The sequence below is a fragment of the Pholis gunnellus genome, assembly GCF_910591455.1.
Source record: "Pholis gunnellus genome assembly, chromosome: 24".
NCBI lineage: Eukaryota > Metazoa > Chordata > Actinopteri > Perciformes > Pholidae > Pholis > Pholis gunnellus.
In genome coordinates, this window is record NC_136551.1 from 8,741,205 (window position 1) to 8,762,785 (window position 21,581).

Genomic DNA, 21,581 nt, shown 5'->3' on the forward strand with positions numbered 1-21,581 from the left:
AGGATTGAAGTGGATAAAAACAGGCCTGGCTCTAACAAACTATTGATTGATTGAAAGACCTCGAATAAAGGACTGCTCCTTCAAATGCAAATGTATCAGTATCCAGCACTTAAAAACCAACACAGGCCTGTTCTGAAATATTTCATTTTTACAACTGAAGATTGCAAGAAGATGAATCGGGGGACAAAACACTATTTTTCATTTATTGTTTACAAGTTCATCACTTTGCATATTTGATGGCACTAAATGAAACATCTCTATGTGATGAGATGCTGCAGGTATTTTAGTATGAGGTTAGTGTCTTGAAAAACAAAAATGGCACAGCTGCAGAAGGAGTGAGTCTGAATGGATACGTGGACATAGCTCTCGTTTCGTATGGAATCGTACCGATCGAGATGGAAGCTTCCCTCAGAGGAAAAGAAAAGGACCATTTTGTGATTGAGATTGTGACATCACTGTAGCTTGCTTTGGTCTAACTTGCTCTAAGTAGCATTTCTATAGTATGGTTACATATACTCCAGGATTTCATTTGTATTTTTAAATACATTCTTGTCTCTCTTTAGCATTAATTACACCTTATTTGGATGGGTTTCTTTCTAAAAGGCTATTGGTTTTGAGGAGACTCCCCCACCCATGATGATTATTGGTCAGTACTATTGATTACGTCCTCTAAAATGTTACTTTTTAATATCAATAACTGAACATTAACAGTTTTATCTGGGGTTTCAGATGTTTTCAGACTCGTTTTGAAATGAAACTGCGTCCTGTCACCACACCAGTGCCAGATTGAACTCAGAGTGTTCAGGACCAAGATGTCAAAGCCATACTTTATTTACCAGAGAGCGCCATCTCAACTGATAAATCGTTTCCGTTGACAAGGGGAATGGCAGACAAAATAACAGAGCTGTCATTTGAGAGGAAATGAATAACAGAGGTACTTGTTTAGCCCTGGACAGCCTTGTTTGGTCCTTCAGAGGAAACCAGGTAGAGTAAATGCTTCAGGTGACACTGGACGTCATGGCTTCCCTCGCCTCCATCTGACATCCATACTGACATCGTCGATAGCGCAGCGCCGTCCCTGTTAAATGAGCTGTGAATGGCTGCGATGCCTGTGAAATCAACGAACATAAAAAGCCTGCTGAGCTGCAATCCGTGGTTTGTTTCAAATGTCAAAACTCCTCTTTTTAATGATGAAAACAACCAACAAACTGTTTTTTTTCTCTTGTAATATAAGACATTTAGTGAATGACCTATCGATTTCCGTGAGCTGTGCAGTTCCACATAACAAAACATTGTTATTTTTTATAATGTTTCCCCAATTCCTTCGATCTGAAACTTTATAGTTATAACATCTCTAAGCAAATATCCCTCAGTTACAAAAATAGACTTTTCTTTTTTCATAAAATAATACACATAATTCATTTTAGGTGATATAATCATCTGTTAAGGTAAATAGCAAGGCTGTTTTTTTGTTTTTTTCCTTAAAGTAAATGTTATCGTGAGAGAAACAGAGACGTGAAGCCTAGCACCATATTCTTCATATCCTCCTTCACAGATATGACTTCTCCGCAAGCATTCGAATATGATCGATTTGTGAAACCCATCGCGTCCCTGCTCTCTGGACTCCATATTTTGCATATTCTGGTTGAGTCCAGATTCTCAACCCTTTACAGCAGCCGGTGGAGATGAAACTCCTGGAAATACAAACCAAATCGTTCTCATCTCCCGAAGGCTGCAACTTTGACCCCCTCCCCGAAAAAACCCCCCAAAGCTTTATAAACTACACCAGCCAACAAATTAAGATAAAGATAACGACGGTTTATCCAAAACATCTCACAGGCCATTGCTTCACTTTTGTACAAACTAAAACAAAACAAAAACCAACTGATGATAAAACATAAGAAGTAACAAGTCCCAAACACTGATGCTACAAAGAATTAGAAAAACGTATGTACAGGACCCTGTATTCCTTGAACCTTCTGGGTAAATGATCATAGGTGTTGGCTTGTGTTACGTGAGTGTTTATACAGGCATACAAAAAAGTTCTCCTTGTTTCTTTTTTTTCTTGTTCATATTCAATAAAAGCTCTTATTGGACCAAAACAAAACAAAAATCTGCCATCTCCTCCACCCCAAAGAGTCCAGTGTGTCTCCCTCCCCTCCCCTGATGTTTCCTGGTGCAAATTCAGCAGCAAGTAGCTTATTGTCTTTCAGGTCCATCTGGCTCCGGTGCATTCAGGGTCCAAGTGCCAGTGGTGAGTCCTCCCTGTGACGGACATCATATAGATCCACAGTCCATCCCGCTCGGCGCCGTCTCTGTCACCAGATGACGCTGGATATACTGGTCTCTCTGGGCAGCAGTGGCAGCATGGCGTTGTTGCCGTGGGCCTCCTCCAGACTCTGCTGGCGCGGCGACTTGGACTGCGGCCGCTGTCCGTTGATGAGCGTCATGGGGATGTTGCAGTAGGTGTGCTGGCTGCCGAGCGTGGCGAGCGGCGGGAGTGGCGGGAGAGTGCCGCCGGGTGGCAGGTCGTAGTCGTAGCTACGGTAATAGTGTTTCTGCCTCATCTGGGTGTGGCAAGACTTGTGGAAGGTGGAGCGCAAGTCCGGGTGCGTCGTCGCCATGGCGGTGGAGGTGGCCGCCGCCATGGAGATGGCCGAGACGGTCTGGAGCTCGCCGAAGGGGCCCTGCTCGCTGACATCCAGCACCTGCTCGTGGGAGATGCTCAGGGGCTCCATGTGCTTGAAGGGCATCTCGTAGAGCAGCTGCTTCCAGAACTTGGAGTTGAGCTGGTTGCTGGACGGCCCGCGCCACTTGATGACCGTCAGCATCTTGATGGTGTGTTTGAGGGCCTCCACCTCCTGGTAGTTCATGATGCCGCGCAGCTCGGCGCACTCGATCAGGATGACCTTGATCTCGCCGGTCACCAGCATGTTGCGCAGCCTCGTCTCCAGCTCAAAGATGCTCCACCCCCTCCGCACCACGTAGCTGGGTGTCATGACGATGATGAGGCGCTTGCTCTGGTCCACGCAGCGCGCTACGTCCTCGATGTAGGCTGAGTACACACACAAAGACAGAGACATGGACAGATAACTTTGACTTACTTCTACTTGCTTGTTTACTGTATGTATTTCAGATAACTCTAATCCTACATCAAAGTACACAGAGCTCACAAGTGATGAAAATATGAGACATGTCACACCGGCTATTTGAATAATTCTATTGGCCTCGTAGCGACTGATAAACAATCTGCTCCCTTTCATCAAAGTTTCAAACAACCAAATCTAATTAACTTTACACGAAAAAAATGGGATTCTTAAAGAACGATTAAGGTTGTTTAAATTAAACATCTGACGAATCCTAAAATCTACAGTAACACTATTCATGAGGATATTGATACGTTCAATGAAGATTAAAGAGATATGTCTTTATGTATTCCAACCTAAATAAAGCCTCTGCAGCGTCTAATAAGAAGATGTATTTGTACAGAATTATAGACAAAACAGAACGAGGATCACTTGGTTTTACTATAAGATGACAATAAACATAAAACATTCAAAGCCAAGCAACATACCTCTGTGAAGATCAAATTAATTTGACTTTTCAGCAAATAAAGTATTGTGTCCACGTCTAATGAGTAGCTCTGCCGCTTGCGTCAAAATGAACTTGATTTAAGTGTTTCCCCAGGTCTATCTGTGGTGTCAGGAGGAGGGAAGTGTGTGTGTGTGTGTGTGTGTGTGTGCAGCTAACGCCTGCTTTTAGCCTTTCTCGGCTGAGACGAAGACAGAGTGGCTCCTCAACAGCAGGTAGATGGGATTAACTGGGCTTCACTTCCCAATCAAAGCTTATGACCCTCTTGTGTGTGTGTGTGTGAGGAGAAAATGTGTGTTTGTTTTTCTTCCACCCTCTTTCTCCTAGTCAAGAGACAACGAGATGCCGAGTGTGTGTGTGTGTGTGTGTGTGTGTGTGTGTGTGTGTGTGTGTGTGTGTGTGTGTGTGTGTGTGTGTGTGTGTGTGCGTGAGTTTGAGAAAAATATCTTGCTGGTCTTTATGCAAACAAATGCCACATCTCCTGAGAATCAACTCCTCCTTTCACGTGCCCCTCTGCCTGAGGCTTCACCATGAGATAGACCTGATTAGAGTAAACTTGGGTTTGAAGTCCGCTCTTATACTTCAACATGACTAGTCAATCACTGTGCTGTTTGCTAATTGGTCCTTATGCAGTAATCGTCACAATGCGTCCCTGGAGCTAAAACGTCCCAGTAGGGTTCAAGCATATTCTCTGTAGGTTCAAGGAAACAGGCAAAAACAAGTTTTTCTTTTATCTTATCGTGAATACAACAAATGGGAACGGATGAATGGATACTATATAATTAACTAATGAGGCGTAGTTTCATTTTATGTTTTGAATTGATTAAACTGTAAAGTAAATATGCCCTCTTGGGGTGCTGTCTGGTAATACTTTACAGCATTATAGATTACATTCAGAGACCTCACAGGCTTTACAATCAAACTGGTGCATGTGTAATAATTGATTCCTGGCTACATAAAAATTAAATCGACGCTAAATTACATGGGGCAGAAAATCACTGTTGCCCTGCTCGCTGTAGTTTATCTCAATTATGTTTTTAAAGGGAAAAGCCCACTGTGACAACGAGTCTGCTGCCAGCAAAGAAGAATGTTCTGTAAAGTCTGAATTCCAAGTAGTGCAGTGAGGACGTTAAAACAGATATTACACAGTAGTACTTTGGTATTCCTCGACAAATCAATAAATATCTGATCTGTAAATACAAAGCTACATTTGTTCCAACAAAGCAGCAGCCACACCCTCAGAGGAAGATTAGACTCTCCTCGGTAGACTCTTAGTGCTGCAGACTAAAAGATCAGCACAGTCCGATCGTAGTCTAAATAGTTTTGATGCAGTTAACTCTACACATCTAATTTACTAAACACAACAAAAAACAGTTTGACTAATCTGTAATTTAGGTAAATGCAAGTTAAAAACATTTAATAATTCATGTTTCATGAAGGCTTTACAAGTTGTAACTAATGACTTTATACTTAATTAATAAATAATGAATCAAACCAGAAATAATGGCTATTACTGACCAGAACATTACAACATTAACCACTTATAAAGCCATTAGTAACAACGTATAAACCCTTACAAAGTATGACTTTATACAGAGTGACCAAAATGAATTTCTACATGACTGATTTGATGAGAAAATAGGAATCATTATGTGTTGACACGAAAGTTAAAAATCTGGGGAAAAAGTACCTCTAAGTAGTCTTGTGTCATCCTGGAAATGATCATTGGTGAAACCTAAACATAGATATTTACATTCAAAGTAGGATCAAAAGATTTGCAGAAAAGCATTTGAACAAAAAAAAAACAGTTTTGTGAATGTGGGGACATGGTTCTGGCATAAACTGTGTTTCTCCACTGGTGTTCCACTGGCGATTGTAAAACGGTAATCACGCTGACCAGTTTATTCCAGTTTAATATGGGACATGTAGCATAAAAAAGCCAAGGAAAAGCCTTTTGTTATTGCTAGTTTAGCCAAATTGCACTTTTGTTGGCTTAGACTCTATACACTATATACATATATATATATATATATATATATATATATACAGTATATATAAGACTGATATTAGAATGGTGAGATGTTTAAAAATAATCCAGCATACTGTAGAATAACAGGTCACTTATCAGCTGCTCAGGAGAAGGATTGTTGACACATGTTGAAACCCCAAATGGCCAAACTGTGTTTATCCATAGTCGTGGATTATGCCTTATTACATCAACTGCTGAGATGCTAATACATTCCCAATGGGAACTAAATGTTTATACACAAACACAATTAGCCAGCGAGCTGGAATAGCAGCAGACACGCTTTAGATTCCTCTCAATCCTTGCATTTTTATGCCATTTTTCCCATATTACAACGGTCCCCTCGCATCGAGCACATAATCACAGCAAGGGATTCAGTTTATAACCTTGGCACAACGCCACTGAAGAGGAACATAATTAGTAATGGCGGTATGTGCGGGAAGACAGGCAGATGCAAGTATTCAAATTGAAGCTAATAGCATAATGATATTATCTAACTCATCTGTGTGATGAGTTAATCAAAGATAAGCACAGGGCATGGTGAGACGCTCCATTAGAAATATACTGTGGTAAAACATGCATTAATATCCATGCGTCAAGAGCGTTTTGATGGTACAGCTGACATCATTACACAGCAGCATGCGGAGGTACAGTTTGTATGGAGCTGGATCAGGACATGACTGTAATAATACAGTCGGCTCTTTCCACCAATTATGCTGTAATTCAGCCCATTACGCCTTCTACAGGCTTTACGTTGTGGAGACAATGCACTTTAAATACTTATGTACATGAAGAGCCAACTGCTTAATCCACACCTTTTCTTGTGATTATCTGTTTAGGCCTACAGTATAGGTTTTCATAAATTCACTTTCACGAAGACATCCTGACTGCAGGGACTTGATTCAACTCAACAGCCGTCACAGATTAAATACTGACAATTTTATGAATTCAAGTGCAATTTTAACTGAGCTCCTAAACTCCTGTGGTGGGGGAGTATTTAGAAAACTCTGCAGTGAAATCGTCCCTCCAGAAAAAGTATTATCTGCATAAAAGGACTCTTCCAAGTGTTATTACATTATAGTATAAAACATTATACTACTGGTTTATCAAAACTGATACATTAAGTGCAGGCAGCGTCTCAATATCTGGTTACTGGAAATAAAGTACAAGTACCTCCAAGTATACTTCAGTAGAGTAACTGAGTCATTTTACACAACTAATGGTAAACTCATAAGCAAATTCAAATGAAGTTATTTTCAGTCAAATAATATAATAATAATAAGTGTTTCATTACTATTATCTATGATATACATTTCTCAGATTAATTAAATCCAACTACTTTTGTCAGGTGATTAGAATAAATTAGCTTCCAATGTTGTATTTCTTTGTGTTGGATTCATGAAACATGTCCTCAGAGGCTCTTCAACCCTGTTTCTTAATATACGGCCTCCCTGCACAGCATGTGTGGAGAGGAACCATTAAAACTGAGCCAAACTAAACTTCAGGGGTTCTTCAGAGGCGCTATAATAACGATAATCTGGATCGACACAAGCTCAACCATTGTTTGGAAGTGCTGCTCGCAGCGGTTCACCTATCAGATTATTGTGTACTTTACTCCTTCATTAACACCACTTGTCATGTTCCACTTGTGTTCAAATGAAGTGGATGTTATTCAACTCTATTAGTTATATCCAATCTGGATTGCATCGTCAATGCTTAGGTCGGTTTGGTCAGGTTTCCGTTTGCACTACTGCCACTTCGATTCAACCGTTTATTCATTACCTTGAATTTATGCATCTTAACTAGTTTTCCAGCAACTGCAGAGGTGCCGACACAATCAAAAAAGTACACACACACTGCTGTGGTTTTACCTGAGGTAGATTATTTGAGGTGGAAACGTTGTCAAGTCCAGTTAGAATTTAAGAGGAGCTGGGACATAGCAGTGTGTGGGTACTTTTTTTTTTATGGATGTGCCTCCTAACGGCAAAAGTACCTTTAGTTGGGAATCACTAATTTTCAGACTGCAACACTTAAAGGAGGTGCAAACTGTTTATTCAGAACGGTTTATGGATGTTTTTCTCATGCTAATGTAATGCTTACGTTGCAATCTGCCATAACTGCACCTTTGTTAAAAGCTGGAATACGATATTTATTAAGGGAATATATTATCGCTCAAAAGCAGGCTGCATTGAATTAACTACTTAAATGAAAGAAATGTAAAATGCTGACACTCTAGTTTTGTTTCCTGTTCTATTCCTATTTATTTTCCCTCAAAAATGTAAACTGAAGAACTCCTAAGTCCCACCTTTTACATACTGATCCACTTCAGCTCAGCCAGTGGTTAGAGAAAGCTCGATCAGATTAAAACAATGACGGTCTTACAGGTGTAGACACGCCACAACACAAATGCATCACAGAAGACCACAAACAAGGCATACCACCACGGCACTGACAACACGAGCAACACCAAGCCACAAAACATTCGACACAACTTTGACATCGCCGCGAGAGAGAGAGCTTACTTCCTGTGGGGATCAAGTCCCTGTCTGGAATGAAGAGTTTATACCCATAATGCTTCTCCAGCACGTCGGGGAGGATCTCCAGGGCAAAGCGCTCCTCCTCCCGGGTCTCCTGGCTCCACTGGTCCGGGTCCACTTTGGTGTAGGACAGGTAAGCGTCGTAGTCCTTGTTATCTGCAGGTAGAGGTGGGGAGACGGACAAGGAGATGGGTGAAATGTCACAGCTCCTGCTATCCACCTGGCACACCAGCAGGATTTGTTAGCCTCAGCAAACCGAATAAAAGAAAGTCTGTTCACTTCATGTATGGGCATCGGGAAGCTCCCAAAACCACTTTGCCCCAATTAAATGCGGATATGTTTTATGATTTGGACATAATGTTTCCTGCTTTGGTCAGCAAAGATATGCGCTGCTATACCCCAGATGCTCGCAATCTATTTTCATACTGGTGCACAGAGAGCTATTCATTCACAGGGAGACTTCATTGAGACAGGCCGCCTCCATTACACTGACCTCTGGGCACTTCTGCCCATCTGAGTGCTTTTCATTACTGCTCCGTCCCCACTGACGAATAATGTTACCTTGATAGCTACTGTGCCCACAGCAGGCAAAACAAATTAGTCTCCAGCCTGAGCTAAATGCCCAACATTGCCTGCATGGCGTGGCTCCATCACCCACATGAAAGCCCTGATTGATGACGGATTTGAAAAGAGTGAGCGGAGAGACGGAAAGTGAGAAGTGAGGGAGGACTTAAATGTTTCTTCTCAAGCTGCAGCATTTCAGCACAATGAGTCAGGAGGGTGAAAATGGAAGACATGGAAGAGAGATATTCCAGATCCTCCGAGTACTACAGGAAGGAGATAACAGCCTCTTGCTTCTGCTGAAACAACTTTACTCTAACGTTGTGCTCAAAGTGGACTGAACGATTGCACGGTCGCAGCCACACAATCTTTACTTTCAACCTCAACGTGGAGACCTTCTGTCTATTCCTCACATCATATTATTCATAGTTTTAAAAATGAGTAAGTTCATTTTTGTCTCTTTTGTTATTTTTCTTCTACCGTACTGTTTTTACTTATGCTACATACAAAAAGATATTGTTAGAAAGCTTGTTTTCGATCCTATCAGTTGATGCTAGAGTTAGCTGTCTGAATCTTTGTTGGTGGCTAGCATATGAGTCAAAAGTGTGTCTGCTGCCCCTGAGGCGGTCATAGCTCCTAGCTTGTTACATATATCAACAAAAAGCAGACAAAAAGCAGACAAAGGCTTTTCCTAAATGAAGGAGACCAACAATGAAGTTACTGAGTGTTTACTCAAGTGGCAGCCAGTCAGAAATATCTCAGTAGTTGATGAAAATATCAGCATTTCTTTCAATTTAAAAGATGTTTTTGAGTCCAGGACAAGGTGTCCATACTGACCCTACCCACTGTCCCAACCATCGTGGGGAGGCAGAACTTTGGGGAAATGCAGCCGTTGTACAATTAACACAATTGCACCTTTCTCGTTTGGGTTGAGCTCTAAAAAATTGCTTCCATTGCCAGAATGGGAGCAAACGTAGGGCAGTTACTTTAATCGTCCAAGTGAGATTTCTGCCTTCAGAAGAGGTTTGTGTTGTGTTGTCATTGGAATAACCTTCTACCACAGAAATAGTCCAGGTGCATACAACTGAGACCATCTGCAAACAAAAGAACATTAATAGACTTTTTGTAAATTGGTATATTGGGGTCATATTCATCAGAAAGACACAAACATATCAGATTTCTTTATTCACTAAAACTGTCATATCTTAGCCACAAAAGGGAAAATCTGAATTGGGACTCTGAGCTGCGATGTGAACGCAGCCTTTGAGGTAAACTCATTAGAGATGCGAGCGGGCGTTGGATCTTTGAGTCCCTGTCTTCATTAAGGCTCCTTTTGCTTTATAGTGGCCACCTGCAGTTCAAGTGCTGCGAGGGGATGTTTAACCTGTCAAGACACCAGAGAAGAAGAGAGCTGGGGATGAGAGAGTCAGGCCGAGGAGAGTAGAAGAGCAGCTGGGTTCAAGAGGAATGATTTTGAGATCAATCCTCAGTGCAGCATCCCCTTTTCATCTTTTAATATCCGCTCTATTTTACACTCCTGTCTGCCTTTGGGCCATGAGACCGTCAACAAGACTCCCTTATGATATTTGGCACTTGTACGTAATGCAATGTAATTAATCGATCTCATTTTTATAAAATGCAATTCATTTTACAGCATCAGGGACATGTAAACATAATTGAAATGTAACCTCATACATCTAACTCTGAGGCTCATATTCTACTTCTCGGTGACATAAATCTCCCTCTCTGGTTTTTCTCCGGTAGCATTTAAATGAAAGCTGTGTAGGCGGATCAGGGGCTATTTCAGTGGAGCTGATTCACTCGTCTGTAGTGGGAAAGAGAGAGACGGGAGAGGAAGAGGGTGAATCTCGAGGGCGGAATGACCCTGTTGTTGCACCTTGAGGAGTCACTCCTTACAGGAGACCGGTGCGGTGCATCTGAGGGCACAGCACACCTCTGGAACTGCATCCACAACTCCTCCGTCCCACATGCCCACTGCAAAGGGACTGACGCTCACTGCACATGGAGGGTAATATATATGCATGTGAATAGAGAGCCTACAGTTAGACTGTGAACTCCTGAACTTGCGGTGGAGAGCGCCAAGAGAATTGGAGGCGTAATCTCTGGGTTATTTCTGGCTCCATTACATTTAATGGAGAGTAAATTAGAACGTAGCACACCATACTTAACTTCTAAAGCTGCGAAAGCACACGAGGCGGACTGCTAATGAGTAGCTGAGTACTTTTAAACATGCCGCTTTGTTTTCCATAACTAATAAACAGCTACCTGAGGTCACATCGGGCTGTGACTGATGATTATTAACAATTCATTATTTAGTCAATAGAATGTCGTAACACTTTAGAACTCCTGATTTGTTTTTGCTGAATGTTTTTCCGAGACAAAGAGAACTGTAGGTAATTTAGAAGTAATGAAGGGAAAACAGAGACGGCGTCAAATTGGTATTTTGTACGGGGACAGGAGATCAAAGTGGCGATATATTTCTATATATAATAGATTATTCAATTTTTTTATGATTAGGGATGTTTTTACATATATTTCTATATACTCTTAGAGGGGTTATTGTGGAATATAAAGAGAAGCTGACATTGTTGAAGTTTTAACTCTAAATACCTGCTCTGTCACTCTGTAGTCTTTTGATCACACAGGTGCAGCAGGTCACCTGAACCTTTTTTTTTACATGCAACTCAACAAATATTTTACAGCTGGTTTCAAGGATGCTCATATTCTTCCTACAATTAGGAGCAAATTGAAAAGTCAATTCGAGCAAACTTCCTCGGAAATTAGCATTACCAAAAGGCCATCACCACTTCTCAGAGCTCAAGGTTTTTATTTTATTTTTATTTATCTGAGATGATCAATGTTTCTCCCTGACAGAAGCTGTTTAGTGTGAACCCTCTGTTTGTCTCTTTTGTTTCCCGTTACATTTGACAATATCACTTGGGAAAACCAAGACCGCATTTGACCTTCTGTTTACAAACGAGCTACTTTGTGATGTTTAACTCTGCATCTTACATTATGCAAATTAAACAGGATGCATTACAGTTCTTGTGTGCGAGATGTGAAAACTATTAATGCTCGGTATCTCCAAACTAGACTGAACACAGACGGAGCCTCATAACTCCACGCCGTGCTGACAACACTGACATTCGTATTTATGGCAGAGTGTTGATGAGTTCCCACCTCCTCGACATGCTCGCTCGGCTGTTGTCATCATGAAGCCTATTATTGATTCTACTGACACCCACACAGTGTGACAACTGAGCAGTCTTTAACTAAATAGCTGCGCTGACAAATAGCTGACAGTCCGTCCTATTGTTACGTAAAGCTTACAGTTTCACATCTGGCAGAAGAGGGAGGCAGGCGTTCAATTAGTTCCTCGAGTGGCCACAATGAAACACCAGCACTTTCTTGGCAGTGAGTGCCGATTTATGTTGGGGAGAAAAAAATAAAATTCTCTGTGTATCCCAGACACTGGCTTACAGGCTGTATTTATGAAAACTATGTGTGTGTGCAACTACATCTTACATGCAGCCACTTCTCCCTGTCAGTGCAGTGGTTACCATAGAGATGGGATCTCTGTTAACCACCTCCTGCCAAAGCTTAGCAGCCGTTTTCTCTCCACTCAACTGGCAACTATTTACAGTTTGGTCCATATTTAACGTTTTATCCTTCCCTATTCACCTCCAGTACACTGCCATTGGAACTGGAGATGACTTGGGGAGGTGCAGGTGCGAGCGTGCGCGCCCCAGAGGTGGCGGTGAAGTGATCTAATCGACCGCGGCGTGGAGAAAAGTATCAAGAGTCTCCTGAGAGCTCCGGAGGCAGCGCGCTGTGGCTTATTGAACCTGATCCCCTTATACTGAGGAACAAATTGAAAATCTGTTTCTCTCTCCCAGCACTCACTCGGTTGGCACAATTAAAGGAGACAATTGCTGTTTGGCATTAAGTTCAGGTCCCGACATTTTTGTCTACCCTTTTTCAACACAACTGCCTCTGGGCCATCCATTACGCCGATGCTCCGCTTTCCGGAGCCGAAAGCCCAACACAGCCGGAAGTAATTACTTTCATTGAAATGTCTGATGGAGCAGGCATCTCAGTTAAGCAGAGCTGGGGATGTATGAGGAGAGGAGCAGAATGTTTTTTACCTTTTAACGCTCATAACTCTCTCGCTGTCTCTCTTTCCACTACGTACAGTCCCTCAGCCTCTCCGAACTAATCTCATTCCCCCTGAATTCATTGCAGCGCTGCTACTTGAGAGAGTCATTACAGGGGAATCAAATTAAAACTTGCTCCTTGTCTCAGTTTGATGCATTCTCAAGACAAGACTCACCCACCAGGCCCAATCAGGGGGCTTTTTTTCTTTGACTATTGCTGATGGGGCCTCAGAGTTAATGTTTTTGTCTGGCACAGGGACTGTGTTTGGATTTGCTTTACAGAGTGCGTTCAGCAGAATACATCATCCTTTCACTCTTGTGCAGTTTGTATGCAGACACATGGGAAACCATCAACAGGAGACACATGCATGTGCAGAGTCACAAGCCAACCCTCATTTACCTTCATGTTTTCATCACAAGTATTGTCCAAGTTGGCCTCGACTTTCTACTATTGTAAGCTAAAGAAAACCTACGTTTCCTACATCAGCAACTCAAAATAATGTGCCTAACGTTAATCAATTTAGCAGAGATAAACAGAAAGAGCAGACTAAATTGTCACAATGGGAGAATAAAAGAATAGCCTATGTGAAAGCTTTCCAGAGTTGTAAAATTGTATTTCAAACTGCTCACAAAATGATTGATGTATTAGTCAAATAGGACTTCTTTCGTCCTGGGTGTAATGTGCAGAGCCAAGGCATTTGTAAACAGGGAAGTCTGTGTGCAGTGGGGTTCTCTTTATTCACTCACAACACTGTACTGCAGTGTGTCTTTAGCAAACGACTGGTATTGACAGCATTGTGGACAGTTGCTGAGCTGACAGCGGTCTTAAAATGTGTTGGTCTTTTGAGGCTGATGTCCTTGAAAAAACCTTGACTATGATGGATTTCCTCCAGTATGATTGAAGCCATTGCTGCTTGATTCAAATGCACTGACACCAAAACTTGTAAAGATATACAAAAAAAACAACAACAAGATATACGGCAATTAACAAAATAACAGGAACGCAGTGTGTACGGTACAGCAGAAACAACATACTGGCAGTTGACTAATACTGTTAAGTTGAATGTATTTTTGTTGGTAATGCACTGGAATGATAACAAGCAAAATACACAAGTAAAAAAGCTAAACTCGGCAACCTTGCCTGTTGGAGGCTCCAAGGCGCAGCGAGAGGGAACTGTTTGAAAACTTCATTACCCAGAAGTAATGCATTGTGATGTCAGGAAACAGCACCCAGCATGAGCATTTTTTTGTTTTGACATGGATGCAAGAACGACAAGAGAAGGAACCACATCAAAGACTGGTGAGTCGTTCGCTGCTGTTTAGGAGACAGTTTACAGAATATTTTGCATAAAACGTTTGATTTCCCTCAGCGGGTTGAGAAGACTCCCTGAAATTGGCGACATCATTTCTGAGTTAAGAACAATGGGAGGCTCTTCTCTGCATCATTTGGACTGATAAACCAGGTGCGCATTTACATAAATATAGTGCCAGGTGGAGCTTTAAGGTGTGAAAAATAGCCCAGGTGTTTTCTGAGTGCAGTCTGATAGTGCTCGGGTTAGAGATTTGATTCCTACTGAGGAAAGAAAGGATGCTTTCACAGCAGAGGAAGGAGCTTTAGAAATCATCTACTGAACAGAAAACACTGTGGTATCACAGATTTTGGAGGATTATTATATAACGCTGTAAAGTAAATTTTGTCTTGCACCATATCTCATCTTACCTCCGTCTATATCCTCACTGCCAAAGTGGTTTCTGTAGAAGAGCATGAGCTCAATCCTGTAGCACTTGTAGAGCGTCACCAGACAGATGAGCAGCATCAGGATGGCTCCCAGACCGCCGGCCAGCTCCACAGTGTACATCAGCTCTGCTAATAAGGTGACAACACAGTGAGAGGGAGAGAGAGAATTTATTTATAATAGTAAATAAATAAATAATAATCCCATTTTTAATCTCTTTCACAGGGGAGTACAAGTTTCACCATGTCAAAACACAGATAACAGACTTAAAACAAAGCAGAATATTATTCTATATATATATATATATATTCAGTGCTAAAATTATCCTTAATCCTATTTTTTAAATCGTGCATGCTTATGAAATAATCTAGTTGAAAATGTGTCTGTAGTTGACAATGTTGAGGGTCCAAAAAGGCGCGGGGCCTTAATAACTTGTGTCAGTGAAACTAAGGAAACAGGCACACAGGAAGACTTTAAGTGGCAGATAACTTGCCCATCACGTAAAGCACTCAGTATGAAAAAGTACAGATGAATTGTGTCATTCTCCTGAGATATCCCTGTCTTCATTGGACTCAGTAGAATCTATCAGTCATATTTCTGGAAAAAAACCCCATAAAAAAAACACTATTGCACAACATCTGCTTCTCATTTCTTGAGTGACCCAGTATTTGAAGGTTTGCAATCATTTCCCTTATTTCTCTTGAAAGAGTCACGACAATGCTGTACTTTTATACCGGCATGGACTGAGACATCTCCAACTATCCATTATCCAAGTATACTGTCAGATTGCTACTCTTTATGATTCATTTCTAATGTTTATCTAACATAACAAAAGCAAGCTTAGAAAATTTTATTTAAAATCAGTTCATTTATAGCTGTGTGAAACAGTGAACAGTGTGAAACATTTTTACTGTCACATTTTTCATTTTCATGTTTTTTTTCTGATCTTTCTGCAGACATTTGATGCTGTGAGACTATATATTTATTCCACAAAATGTCAGAAAGTTGCACAGTTCCTCAACACTACCTTCCCCTCCATCTTATTTATCTGCTCTTATGTACGTTAAAGTTGGCGTGCAAAAATAAATCCAACCCCAGAACATCAATACATGTGAAATAATGCAGGTATGATGGATGAGAATAGTTGCACTAGCTATCGTTAACAGCGTCTTTGATTCGACCTGCACATTCATTTGAAATAGGCATCTCCTGCGGCTGTGTTCTGCATGGGCTTTTCCTCTCCATCTTTCCATGTTGCTTATTTTCTCATTGTGGCTGGATTGCATCCACATGATACATGACTCTAACCGGAATGAATGTACAACCACTTCTGAACCTGTAACTTAACGCTGCTTGATTGGATAATAAAAAAAAAAAATCACATCTAGGCAACCGGGGCGACAATAGCATATGACAGCTCGGAACGCCACGCTTATGAAGATTGGTTATGCGTATGTGTGTGGCTGCAGAAAGGTGCGCGGCGAGGAAACGCGCCTGGCTGTTTAGCCAAGCCGCCAGTCCGTCGACAGATTGAGGCGGCCCGCTCTGCCCGCCATCCGTCATCACTGCAGGCTGACGTGAACTCGTGAAAAGCATCAGTGGACGCTAAATTCAAGGAACTGCAGGACTTCACTGTTGATATTTCACTTTTACACTCACATTATTCTAAATTGTGTTACTTGTAGTATTTCAAGAAGGACAGGACAAAGCATCCAGTAGAAGCAAGACTAGTAGTGTTATTCAGAAGGATGAAAGGTGATTTTTTACACTACAAGACAATGGACTCCATTAAGCTCCATGGTCCAGTAGCTCGCCTTGAAAACCAAGTCGTTTGCTTTGTCTCATGGTCTCTTTTTCAAGGCTTTTTCTTTTTTTACAGTGTTTTCTGTCGGATGTCACTCCATCTTTTGCAGTTCAACATTTCCTCTTGGCTACGCCTCACAAAATCTGGGTGGTCAGCCTTCATTGGCTGACTAATGGACAACAGTAAAAGGCTTGACTCGCCGCAATGCCGCTCACACACACACACACAAACATGGACGGAGAGGACTCGCGTGCATCACCATCCATCACGAGACACATTTAACCTCGTTGGGGTGCGCGATGCCCATTCCACTGCAGCGGCCATCAGGCTGACAGCTCCCATGATAAAGGATGATGTTCTGGAGAGCTAACGAGCGTGGCCCGTGCCGCTACATCACGCCTGTCTGGGCGACGACCTTCAGCCAAACTTACAGACGGACGTACGCAAACAAAAGAGCAAACAAACTCGGGGCAGATTGAGCACAGGTTTCCCCGTCAAAAACTATTGTCTCAGTTTCTCTCCGCTCAGCCTGGGAATCATCCTGAATGAGAGGGGAGTTGCGGCTAACGAGCACCGCGAGAGGCTGGATCCAAGCAACTCCACTTATCCCTCTCTTCCTCTTCCCCATCCTCTCCACCTCTGCTCTGCCCTCTCGCCTCAGTAAACACTGCTCCTCTCCTCAGATATCCGGACAGTGTAACGAGCCAGCTGCTCCTCAAGCTGCAGAGATTACAGTGGAAGAGGCCATTTCTTCTCAGCCAGGCATCCACATTGTAGCAGCGCTGCAGTGGGACGGATTAAGACAAATTAGCTCCTGACTGGAAGGCTGGATTTGATGGAGCCACATGGCATCCGGCGATTCATCAGCCCACTTTTTTCTCCCTCTATTGCTCTCTCTCTGTTGTCAAGGGAGGCAGATGAAAAGAGAGACAAGGAAAAGGCAGAGTGGGGGTTGAATGGTAAAATAAAACAGAGGAGAGCGGCTGTGAGAACGGTGAAAGCTGAGTGTGCTGCTTCTCATGTTCACAAATCAAGAATCTAGATGTTAGTTATTATATACAGCATAGGCAGCCGTCTGCCAGATGATGTTGCTGCTGCTGCTGCCGTGAGATAAAAAATGTATCTGAGGATGTGGAGCCGCAAAAAAAAAAAGTTGTCCAGGAGGACGTCTAAACTTCTTCACTATGAAAAGTTGTACAAGAAGTGGAAAAGTGAAGACGTATTCTGCTTGATGCTGCGCTGAGACGACCAAATTCATTTGGAGTGTCGTGCTGGTTTCACCGCTTCTAGAGACAAGCGAGGAAAACTCTGAAAGGCAGCGTAAACAGTGACTGGCCTCGCACCGCGCCACACCATGGCTGCAGCAAATAAAAACATGGGAATCGGTCGATTTCTTGTGGACCCGCAATCCTGCGAGGACCAGGCTAATCTTCTCCGAGTTTAGGCTGAGATTTGAATGTGCAGCATAAACCCTTTTAATATAGCAAATGGAGGGGAACTGGGCTGCCATCAAAGCTGGATCCAAAGCTGCAAGCTTAAAAGAGAGGAAAATATCTTACTATGTAAATGTATTCAACACTGACAACTTTAAGGCTGCAGAGACCCCCCCCAGCCTCGCTAAAAAATAAAAAATAAATCTCACTTATATAACCACGCTGGGAAGTGTGCATCTCTGTTTGAAATCATCACGGAATCAACTTTCAAACAGTCACCCTTAGTGAGGCGAAATCAGAGGAAAAAATGTTTGCTTGAATAAAAAGGCAAGGGGGAGGGGGAACGGCAACAGTAGTCAGTGATGAAAGATGAGAAAATGTCTGAGTGAGAGTTCGGCGATCAAAGCAGGATTTGTGCGTGTGTGATGGAGGAGGTCATTGCCAGACAGATTGTCTGTCATCATAACACCGAAGGCTGCCTCTCTCTGTCTCTTCGAACTAATGCTTCCTCAGGCTGAGGTGGATGTTTAGGCTTTCTGCACTATCTACTATACTGTCCCAATTTTTTTCCTCCCTGAGGCGAGAAACAACTGGTCAATTCCCAGAGTCCCGCTAGTAGTTGTTCTTCTTTGTACTCAGTAAATTGCTGCGAAGAGATTCACTCTCTTGTCAGAGCGAAGGCCTGTGGTATTAAATGGTGTTCTTCACCCCCAGAGCTGCAAAATGCCATTATTAAATCTCAAGGCTTCTACATCCCTCTGCTAGATTCATGGTGAGATACTGTAGATCCTTTAAATAACTTTTTTTCTCCATCTTACAAATGAATCCGTGTGCTTGTGTTCGCCCCACCTTTCTTGTTGAGCTGGATGTTGGCCTGCCGCCGCCCGTTGCCGTTCTCCACGTAGCAGGAGTAGTTGCCCAGGTCGTTCTCCTCCAGAGAGTCGATGGTCAGAGAGATGGACACCTCCTGCTCCCCTAGATGCTCCCGGATTGTCCTGCAAAGGGGGTGACAGAGAGCACAGAAAAATGGGATGCTGAGTGCGGTTGATGCATATGAATATGTGTGTGGTTTTTGCAACATCATCATTGGAGACCAGAGGCACCTTTTTATTACCTAAAAGGTGACTGAAATTATTTATAGTTTCTAAAATTATTCTCATGAAAAATAACTTTGATTGAATAAATAAGGCGGAAATTGTTTTGTTTTTGTTTATTAATGTTCGCTCAAGATATGGTGATTTTACCTGAGAGAGTGAGTGTCAGCCCTTCATTTACCCTTTAATAATTTTAACAAAAAATATGCAGAAAGTGTTTGCCTGGTGTATCAAAGTAGATATTGAAGACTTTCGGAGCAAACCCACATAATCTGTTTTTGCTGTTTGACAGACGGATGAGACAACGCTGGACTTTTATGGCATTAATGACAGGAGGAGTCAGTGTTTGAGCCAAAGACAAGTGCTGAACATGAAGTATCTCATCAATTAATCGCGAAGGGACGAATGATGTACGGCTGTCTGCTCAAAGCTATTACAAGTTTGCGACTTTTGCAACTGCGATGGTTGGTAAAACGAAACCAACATAATGTACCAGCAGTTTGGTCAAATTTGAACGCCAACATGACTTCAATCCTCTGGCCAAACGGAGTCCGGCCGCCTCATTACTGACTGTGAGGTGTACATCAAAGTAGCTTCTGTAGCAGTCTTCATTTAAGAAGTTGGATTGGGATGAGAAAAAAAAAAATATGAAAATTTGACTCAGAACATCAGAGAACATGCAGAGCTGGAGTTATATTTTTAATTCTGTATTCCCTGTGACTACAGATTCCAAATAACAACAGCAAATCGAATGTTCTCAATCATGACCAAAATAATACAAACTATGGAAAACAATAGCTCTAGAGTGCAGGCAGCCAAAAGTCATAGAAAGTATGACTCTTTCATAAAATATGGATTTTTCAGACAAAAAAAAGTTTGCCCTAAGAAACTTGAGTTGTGTCTCCAGTATGTATCCTAAAATCCATAAATCATGACCTTGGAATTATAAACTTCCATCTGTGTGGAGACACTGTCACAGAGCTGACATTTTCAGTGTAAAACTACTGTGCAGCCTATACCTGCACACCCATCATACCCATAAATATGCAGATAACTACATCAGACAGAAGCATAGTTTAATACCAAGCTCTATAATCTGCTGACATTCCGGGCAGCATTTAATTTTTAGTTCATCAATAAAACAGAAGGTAGGAGGTGACAAGAAGCTAGAATCATATGAGTTATGACAGATTTCCCCCATGAAAAATACTCACTGAGGCTCCTGATGTCTACTGGTTGTGACATGTTGCTACGGGGACAATAGTGTGACTGTCACGATGCACTACAGCGCCGACCTATCACAAAACATTTTGCCAAGAGGGTTAGTGAGAAAAAAAAAAAAAGCCCTTTTGATGTTTTTGTTGCGTAGAATTTAGCCATTTTCCAGCAATCTGTACACTTCTACAACAACAACACATGCAAAAGACTGCAAGCCTCGACTATATGACCTCAGTGACTGCAGTGACTGGAAGGACACTGACACTTAGATGCCTGTTTTTCGTCACTGGACACTTAGCAGGGTAAAACCATGGATTTTTAGCAGCGTCCTCTTTATTTTCAGTGTCTGCCTTGATTTAAATAAGCAGGATGACTGCATCAGGGGGCAGCTAACTGGATTCAAAGAAAAACGCTGACAATGCTAACAAGGCATCAGGAGGAGATGGCACCTCAAGATGTAAAGATTTTCCCTTTCACACTTTTTTACACAAACTAAGCACTTTTCCATGAAACTCCTTTCTATGAAGGCCTGCCTGCTATTTAATAGCTTGGTCAAAGCTCAAGCCCTTTGCAAACATTAGCATGCCAATATGCTCTCAGTGAGGATGCTAACATGCTGATCTTTAGCAGCCATAATGTTTACCGTCTCAGTATGTGTATACTGTTTGGCGTTTTCCCAAAACAGAAAGTACAGCTGAGGTTTGGTGAGTTACCTGAATGACCAAAGACCAGAACAACAGGAACACAATGATGGTAAAGAGCTGAATCTCTCCTGCTGAGTAGCTGTGCAAAGGTAGGAATGATATATGAGCACATAGTCTTTTTAAGGTTACAACAATTGCAGCTATTCCAAAGCTCTGTTAAATGATGCATGGGGCTAATAGTGCGAGAAGGTACTAGGCCGCTTGGGCATCCGTCTGCCGTAGGGCATCTGAATATGAAAACCGGTGTAATTCTTGGTGATCAATGATAGGACTAAACAAAGCAGATTGTGAAGTGCGGGGGAGATAGAATTAAACTACAATACAAACACTTCTGCCATGGCAATACCTCACATTAGCTTTACAAAGCGCTGCTAATAATTGGTGTCCCACATAGATAGAAATATTACACTCACAATGAAATTTATTTTATTGACCACGAACCATTAGAGGTAATTATGTTGTAGCTACATGGACTAGCTGCTTCATAAAAACTAATTATGAAGTAGCACTTCTTTAGATTCCTCAGGAAAGCACAAACGTTACTGCCAGTGTTACGGCTCGTGTGAGTATGTATTTGAGAGGGAAATCAATCCAGCCTTTTCTCTTAAATCCTGCAAGCTTTTCTAACACTCATCCTTCTCCATTGTGCGGCCAGTCAGGCAGAGACACGGTGCTCCACAAGGTTGGGATATAGATCCATGC

General features: G+C 42.0%; 1 protein-coding gene across 1 annotated transcript in view; it reads right to left on the reverse strand.

Annotated features, from left to right (window-relative positions):
• Positions 1-2,318: 2,318 nt before the first annotated feature.
• LOC306715476 (interleukin-1 receptor accessory protein-like 1) overlaps positions 2,319-21,581 on the reverse strand; it is a gene marked incomplete at both ends in the record, with an annotated part of 185,217 nt that continues 165,954 nt past the window's right edge. Inside the window, 5 exons of the mRNA XM_079185867.1 lie at positions 2,319-3,055; positions 5,282-5,326; positions 8,140-8,310; positions 14,611-14,757; positions 18,713-18,858. Of these exons, the coding sequence (XP_079041993.1) occupies positions 2,319-3,055; positions 5,282-5,326; positions 8,140-8,310; positions 14,611-14,757; positions 18,713-18,858 (1,246 nt within the window). The remainder of the gene's footprint in view (positions 3,056-5,281; positions 5,327-8,139; positions 8,311-14,610; positions 14,758-18,712; positions 18,859-21,581) is intronic.